Source organism: Oncorhynchus nerka, linkage group LG20 (genome assembly GCF_034236695.1).
Source record: "Oncorhynchus nerka isolate Pitt River linkage group LG20, Oner_Uvic_2.0, whole genome shotgun sequence".
In the NCBI taxonomy this organism is placed as follows: Eukaryota; Metazoa; Chordata; class Actinopteri; order Salmoniformes; family Salmonidae; genus Oncorhynchus; species Oncorhynchus nerka.
Genome location: NC_088415.1, coordinates 66668421 through 66676946, shown reverse-complemented (window position 1 = coordinate 66676946; position 8526 = coordinate 66668421). Strand labels below are relative to the sequence as shown.

Sequence of the window (8526 nt, the reverse complement as noted above, 5' to 3'; positions counted from 1 at the left end):
GAGTAGTTCACACGTACATTAGCTTTTTATTTTTACAACATTACGATGGTCCAAATGAGCTCTCTGGTTTTGCTATCTACCGAAATAATGCTAACGTTCACTTCACCTTGAGCAGAGCAAAACATTGTCCCAGAAGAATACAAATCTATATTTCCTCTTACCCATGCATTCTAATTGAGAGATAGCCAGGAGAGTCTGCAGTCAGTTGTACTCTGTCTGTTCAGAGGGGTTTTATTGAATCTACAGTCTACATACTGGCATCTACTGTTAGCTTTGGGAATGCAAACTCCCCCAATCACATATAAGCCTATTTTGAAGACTGCCAGTAATGACACCATTGTGTGAGAGAAAAAAGGACAAAAGTAATGCAAATGAATTCATGGTGTTGACAGTAGTATATTTTGAAGCGTTGCATGAGATCTCATTATGTTGCATAAAAGCAAAAACACCTAAAGTAGCTAGCAGTAGTTGTAAAAAAAAAGTACAAATACAGTCATGATATCGAAGTACACACTTGGTTCGGTATAGAACACTTCCAAAAACAGAGTTGTTGTGCGTGATTAGGCAAATCAATAGATTTCAATGAGTAATACAAATGATAATTTTAAAGGGACACTTCGGAATTTTGGTAATGATCAACTTCCCCGGAGTCAAATGAACTCGCGGATGAAAATGTCATGTCTCTGCAATACAGTGTGAAGGAAGTTACTAACTAGTGTTAGCGCAATTGCTAACTAGCGTTAGCACAATGCTTGGAAGTCTATGGTATCTACTAGCATGCTAGCAGTTACCATAGATTTCCAGTCATGGTGCTAGTGCAAGTTAGCAATTGCGCTAACAGTAGTTAGTAACTTCCTTCACACTGTATTGCAGAGACATGACATTTTCATCCGCGAGTTCATTTGACTCCGGGGAAGTAGAGAAAGGGCTTCATCCTGAAATATCCCTTGAACACATTCTCATGCCATGTAACCACAGTATGACTATTGATATGGTAAATACTGTACAGGGACGGGAATACAATAGTCCAGGTTCAGCAATAGCCAGTTCAATGAACTGACTCTCTCTCTGTGACGTTGCTATGTACTTGAGGTTCAAAGCATGCATTTGGTCATGGTTGTGTGTATTTGGCCAAGGTTGTGGAAACAGTTGGCCAGGCACATGGATTAGGTATTGTACTGGGTTGGAGTTAATATAGTATATCCTCCATAGAGTGAGAAAAAGGTTCAGCTATATGATTATATTACTATACTCTATAAAGAATAATATCATCTGATCTCACAAGCTACATCAGCATGTTATATAATGTGTGTGTGTGTGTCATGTACAGCATGTGCACTGACCTCAATAATGTCACAAAAACAGAGCAACCAGCAAAGCCTGTACATCTGAAATATACTGAATTAGCAGTGAGAGAGAGAGAAATGTATGCTCACATGACTAAGTCGCTTTGGATAAAAGCATCTGCTAAATGGCATGTGTTATTATTATTATTATACTGTATATGAAGAAATGACACGCTCAAAACTCCGGAGAAGAAAACATTTGCCCGTCCTATATCAAGAAATACTTCTCCTTATTTCAGCTGAATATATACTTTTCTGCCTTTCAAGAAGAGACAACAACACATAACATCTCAGTTCCAGTTTAGTTAACCGAATAAGTATCATCCAGTAAGACTATTCAGTCCTCTGCTGCAGACATCAGCTCTCCCTCCACCAAGAATTCCTGTTTCAAAGTGTCTTAAGGCACGGTTTTCGGATAAGGGAATAATCACCATGGAATCAAACAGCCGTGGAGTGGATATGGGAGGAGCCCCAGAGGTTCGGACACCATCAGACCCCACCCCTTGACCCCTCAGACGACTTCAGACTCGTGACGTGCCAACGCCAGGGGTAGCGTGGCCCCACACGGGCCCTGGAAATGGTACCTGTACAGCAAAAGCACGGCACACCACCCACACACACACACACACACACACACGACAAAGCAAGGATAAAAGGAGAAATCTGAGAAATGCTCACCAGTGTCCCTAAGGAAGTGTTTGGTTCTTAATTTCCCTGACAAACATCTGATCAATCAGATCTAAGACCAAAGAGCTGATAACGCTGACTGATTTCAAACCTGACAAACTGTGTGATGCAGTAGAATCATGAATAAAACACAGGCTTCGTTTTGACGAAGAATCCCTATTTGATTAAATATATCCCGTTTTACAAAAAAAAAAAAATTATAAAAATAAAATAAAATAATATATATATATATATATATATATATACTATTTGACTTCACAAAATGTATTTGTATTTTGCACATCAAGAAAAGAAATTGAAAATCCCCAAAGAAACTTGTATTACGACAAAAACACATCATTTTCTAATAGCGGTGGGCTGTGGCTTACGTGAAGCGCGTGGTCTCAGAGGTGGTTTCAATGTTGAACTCTGCTACTGGCACGCCCCTGGACGCCACCTGGGGGGCAAACATGGCTGCCGGGTACACTATGGAGGAGGTGCCAACCTACGGGCAGATAGAGAGCATAGGCACCAGCAAAGCCATTTCGGAGAAATGTGTGTATATTATACATTGGTCTGAACATCAGTTTCAGGCTCTGTCTCTACAGCGTATGACAAAATCTTACTACATACTAAAAAGTGTGTATATAAAGACTGAGATACATAGCAGCAACAGGATTCTCCAGCGACTACGAGGCCAACTCACCACCAGACACAGATCACAGGTGTCCAGCACCGTCTCCACCTTGGTCAAGACGTGCGAGTCCAGAGTTTCCCCAAACCAGGTCACATTGGGCCTGAGCAGACCATGGCAGTCAATCTTCTCACACCTGCACATAAAACCACCAACGGATGACATCACACACAAGGGATGACATCACACATAACAGGTGTATGGTCACTTAGGATTGAGAAGAGGTCAAGTTAAAAGCAAATAACACTACCGCCACCATGTGGAAAAGATTTTATCACTGTGGCTTGGATTTTCTATGGTAGACTTGTGTAAAAAGAAATATACACACACATCAACAAATAGACTGAACCATACTAATCATCCCCTACCTTGGCAGCTCCTCTGGGGGAATCTTGGCATCACTGGTATCTGGGTCAGGAGAACTGTGGAACAATCGAATACAACCATTTTTCTAAAAGTCAAGTCACACATCCAATGTAGAAGATTCGCCTGAGCAGGTGGTTGTATTGTACTGAGGAGCTGTAGTGCTGCTTACCCTTTCCCCTCTAGGGCAGCGCATATTGGGCTGCCTTGGTTCACAGCCACATGTCCACAGCTCACACAGCGCGTCTCAAACAGACTTCCTGACGATTCACCGGGGAGAAAAACAGAACTGAGCACCGTCCAGACACTTTGGAGAAGTCTCTCAAAAACATGCTGATAATGACAACAATTTTCCAAGTAGGATTTACCTTCAGGGACACTAAAGTCAATCTTATCCTTATCTTACGTTCAACTTTTGACAACAAGCTTTGGAAACCACCACTAGAGCAAGGGCTAATTATTTGAGTACATCTTCTGAGCTTACTTATTAACAATGGAGCCTCTCTTGAAACAGTGCCTTCTTTCTAAAATCATATTTGCCTGCCTTGTCTGAACCAATCCCTGCTGCCCAGCCCATTCCATCCCTCTAAAAGACCCGCTTAGCCCTGTCCCAGCCCAGCCCTCTCACCGTGGATCTTGAGGACATGTCTGGATCCGGCCTGGCGGTGCAGATCATCTATGACCTGGGTGATGACTACCACAGAGCGGCCCTGCTTCCTCAGTCGGGCCTCACACTCTGCAATGGCCAGGTGGGCCGCATTGGGCCCCTTACTCAGCATCACTTCTCGTCGGTAGTGGTAGAACTCCCACACCAGGGAAGGGTTCCGAAAGAAGGCCTCAGGGGTGGCTATGTCCTGTGGACAGAGATGGACAGGGACATGGGTGGGGAGGGTTAGGGAACAGAGTGCACAGGATGCGGAGGTAGAGTCTAAGGGTGTCAGGGTGGAGATGGATAGGATAGTCTACATTGTTAAGGGCAGACTGGATGAGAGTAAGTGGCTAGGTAAATAGCAGGTGGGAGGACTGGGTCATAGTTAGAGCAGAGAACAGCAAGGCACGCCGAGTTGTAGATATAGAGATCTCAGGGAAAAACAAAATAAACATGACATTTTCACATATTTAAGAGTGTGAACAAGCTCCCATAAATAAACACTTGGGGGCACAGGATGGAACAAACACAAGTTAAAGGTTTGTTTTGATTCTCTCTCTCAAAGTGAATCTCTGATGAGACTGTCCTACTTAGATTAACTGATACTGGCTCCAGCTCCTCAGCTCTCCCTGGGAACCGCACACAGTAACCGTGGTTACGCCCCCCCCCCCCCCTCCCTCCGCATTGTTGTTGTCAAGACAAATCCATTGATACGGGAGTATACTCCCCTCCGTATGTATTTGGACAGTGAAGCTAACATTTTAAACGTGGCTCTACACTGCAGCATTTTGGATTTGAGATCAAACGTTTCATATAAGGCGACAGTGCAGAATGTCACAATGACTACATAAAGCTTGTGACTACAAACTTGTTGGATGCATTTACAGCTTTGGTTCTGTTTCGGATAATGTTTTGCCCAATAGAAAGTGAATGTGAATAATGTATCGTGTCATTTTGGAGTCACTTTTTGTAAGTAATAATAATAATAATAATAATAATAATAATAATTTGGTGGGTGCTTATATTTGTCCTATTTCACACATGTACAAGCGTTTATACAACGGGTAGTTTGGAATTCCCGTAGAGTCCATCTTGCCCATGATATACTGGACATTATACAACAGGTGGGTCTAATCCTGGATGCTGATTGGTTAAAGCCACATTCCAGACGTTGTCTTTTCCACAAGTTACCACTGGCTAAAGAAATGACGTTGAAATGCCTATTTACTCTGTTCCATCTGACTGCGCAATCCAGTCTCACCAGCCCAGCCAGGCAATTATAAACTTGATCTCCACTATAAAAAGCATCTAGACATTATCTCCCATTTCTTTTAGACTAACATTTAGTTTTCAACAGCGGAGATTCGTAGAAACCTTGCGGTCTTTCTCTTTGACATTTGCAACATTGAATTTCAATATTGAAACAAATCTCCAGCTGTCCCATAGTAATGAAGATGTCGGGAGTCAGGACGAGACAGACAGGCAGCTTTTCTCAGCCACTCGAAATCATGAATCAGCTGGCATCATTTTTATGGATCTATACAAAGAAATGTCAATAGAAAACAGGTAAAATGAAATGCAGCTTTTTTTTGCCATAGCAACCTACAAAGTTCTGGAACTATCAACCAACACTTGGGTAGTTTTGCTTTACATGGCAGTCAATACGAATTGAACTAATGACCAGGGTACGCCTAAAATTGCAATTGACAACCAGTGTTAGTGAATGTAGCACCACGTTTTGCTGAAAAATGTATGGTTTGGGAAATAATCTTGCTTTTTAATGCTGGTAACCCATTGCATAAAAGCAATAATACACTTGAACCCATGTGTCATGGTAACATTTTTAAATGCATGTATGAATTGGAAATGTGTTTTTAGCATATACCAACTCACCAAGACACTCCAGGAGAGTGGGGTCACGGCCACAATCATGAATTGTGAATGATGATGAGTGAGACAGACAAAGATCATACCTCCCCCAAAAAAGCTAACTTCCCCTGCTATTGGTCATTGTGAAAGGTAAGCATGTTTTGTTGTAGCCTTTGTAACTTTCTCACTCATCACTATTAATTCATGATTTTTCTAAATTGGTCAGAAACATCTTATTTACTCACTTGGAAAGAATTACTCTAGTCATCATTCCCCATTCAGTTTCTATTGGGCAAAACATAATCCAAAACACAACCAAACAAACTGCAAATGCATCCAATGTATTTGTAGAGTAACAAGCTTGATGTAGTCATTGGTCCCATATTCCTAGCACGCAAACACTAAATGTTTGACTACTTTAATACCCTATAAGTGAATTTGTCTAAATACTTATGACTTCTTCAAATGGGGGGGATTAGATACATAAAGTGCTTTCATTTCTGAAGGGTAAAACTGATATGAAAATACCCTCGAACAAAAGGTAACATTCTGTACTGACGGCTCATATGAAACATCTCAAATCCAAATTGCTGGAGTATAGAGCCAAATGTAAAATTCGAGCTTCACTGTCTAAATGCATACGGAGGGGAGTGTTTATGGCATGATGTAAACGTCTGCGTGTACATGAGCATGTTACAGATTGTGAAATGAATTCCTGTAGGTCTATGCATGTCTGTTTCACATTACCTGAGACTGCCATTTCCTCCAGTAGCCCGCAGCACCCCTAAAGGTAGGCACTCCACTCTCTGCACTCACACCCGCCCCAGTAATGATGGCTATGTGCCTGGCTTTAGAGAAGACCTTCCGGAATTCAGACATATCTACAGAAGATAAACATTCATACATTAATAAGAGCCATTAGAGCAGGGATGGGAAACATTGATGGGGGGAGGCACAAAAACCTGAACTCATCATGAGGGGCCGCAGTGGCTCGGGGGTCTGCGTATCCACACATGCAGTCAGAGCCAGATCTAGCCTTTTGGGGGCCCCAAGTAAAATTTTGTTGGGAGACCCACCCAACTTGCGAACAAAACATTTTCTCAGCCCCCCTCTTGACAGCGGTGAGACATGTTTGGGGTTTTAGAGTTAATTTCATGCAATTCTACTCATTTTCCCATGGGGCGGAGAGAAAAGTGTACAGTTTTGAATATGATAGCCGAGTGAGAGTGACTAACAAAATAAATTGGGGCCCCCTGGTCGGTAATTCGACCACAATTCCAACAAGTTTAGATAGCTGGCTCGAATAATTTAGCAATCTAAAGATGTTTAGCTGACATGGGGTAATGGAGTGACTGACATAACAATAGAAAAACTGCAGATGCCCATCCCAATTTGTTTATTTATTATTTTATTTTTTGGGGGGGGGGTTGATCCGAGGATTTGCCCTTCCCTGCATTAGACTGTTCACTCAGCAGTAGCCTAGGCCTATTACAATGTACACTAGAATGTAAAGCCAATGTATGGAGACTTATGAATTCAGCTCATGCATGTGGTAGGACTTTACCTGAACTGGCAGACCTGGTCATCTCTACCAAAGGCCGACGTGTCACTGGAGAAGACACGCGAGGACCAAGTCCAATTGAAACTAGATTTCGAAGAATCATTGTCACTACAGCTCTGTAAGAGAAGACAGAAAGTTAGGATAATTATTTTCTGACTGCATTGGAATAGTTTGTCCTAGTTAAATATTGGTGACACAGATGGACAAACTATATCATTATACATTTGCATTCATACACTTTTAATGCCACGGTCATTTATACATGTATCCTCATCGTGTCATTTACTTGTTTGAATGTGGGAATGAGAATTGTCACCAGCGCCTGATCAATGTCAACTGGCTGCGATATACATATTTACTTGTTACATTTTACATCGCGTTGTGCATGACAGCCTTGAATTTTAACACGTTTTGCGTGGGCATAAGATTACGCATTCTAAAGGGTATTTAGGCAAAAACGTGTCCAAACCAGCAGTCTACACAAGTAGTGTTAAAAGTTTTGATTGTCAGTGAGCAAACTCAAATCAGCTGTGGCTCGTAAATCAAATCGTGTTTTATAAAAACTAACAGAATATTAAAGGAATAAATATAATTTCGTCAACGATACTATAGCCTACATTTCTAAAACTTTGAAAACAGGGGTATAAAGAAGAGCCATCTTGAATACTGAAAGTAGCTAAATACCAAAAGTAAAAATGTTACATGCAGGCAAATAAGGTGTACAACGATCACTACATGGAATTGCCTTTTTCAGAATAACTCGAGTTCATGCATAACACGTCCATACATACCCAGCAGAGTTACCAGATGGCGAGGCAGAGTTTGTTTACTTTTCTTAATGTAATTAATTTGAAAAACCGTAAAGACTCCCTTGCTGTCGCAAAGCATTGAAGATTCCGCTCCAAAATCCACTGTGGAGGGGAAAGTTGTAGGCTAGTTAAGTTAATAGTGCCCTCTGGTGGTGTACGTTTAAAAAAATATCCCCTGACCTGATACAAGATTTCCACTTGCTGATCAACATCCATACAGGAGCTTATATTGATAATTTAACTCCATAAATCCGCATTGGATAGGCTATTTTGAAAATGTAGGCCATTTACTTGATTATTCATAATTGTTTCCCTTTATTCCATTCTCATTCCCCTCTGTCTGCTGTTGGGTTAAGGAGCTTTGTAGTGGCGGCTCCACCTCGCTTCAAAAGTCACATCTCCCTCTCCGGTCTCTACCCGTTCAGTTTTTTTCCTCCCCATCAGTACCTCCTCTTGAGCGGTGGTGGCTCTCTGTCTGTCCCAACCCCCCAGTCGTCACTGGACGCTGCTCAAATTGATGGCGGCTTCTCCAGAGGACCATATAGACCGCCGGCCGATCAGGAGAGTCC

General features: G+C 41.9%; 1 protein-coding gene across 1 annotated transcript; it reads right to left on the bottom strand.

The window, feature by feature from the left end:
• Positions 1–376: 376 nt before the first annotated feature.
• Positions 377–8047, bottom strand: LOC115102991 (NAD-dependent protein deacylase sirtuin-5, mitochondrial-like). The gene is made up of 9 exons (XM_029623510.2): positions 7940–8047; positions 7152–7264; positions 6335–6468; positions 3698–3923; positions 3242–3329; positions 3075–3128; positions 2719–2842; positions 2402–2517; positions 377–1930 (listed from the first exon to the last, which is right to left on the bottom strand). The coding sequence occupies exons 2-9, from the start codon at positions 7249–7251 to the stop codon at positions 1858–1860; spliced, it is 915 nt and encodes a 304-aa protein (XP_029479370.1). The 5' UTR covers positions 7252–7264; positions 7940–8047; the 3' UTR covers positions 377–1857.
• Positions 8048–8526: the final 479 nt, after the last annotated feature.

Excerpts from the sequence above, each read along its gene's own strand:
- LOC115102991 (XM_029623510.2), bottom strand. The coding sequence starts at position 7,251 with ATGATTCTTCGAAATCTAGTTTCAATTGGACTTGGTCCTCGCGTGTCT. Across the intron at positions 2,518-2,718 it reads CCTGTGATCTGTGTCTGGTG|GTTGGCACCTCCTCCATAGT; the intron begins GTGAGTTGGCCT and ends ATCTGCCCGTAG. Across the intron at positions 1,931-2,401 it reads TCTGAGACCACGCGCTTCAC|GTACCATTTCCAGGGCCCGT; the intron begins GTAAGCCACAGC and ends TTTGCTGTACAG.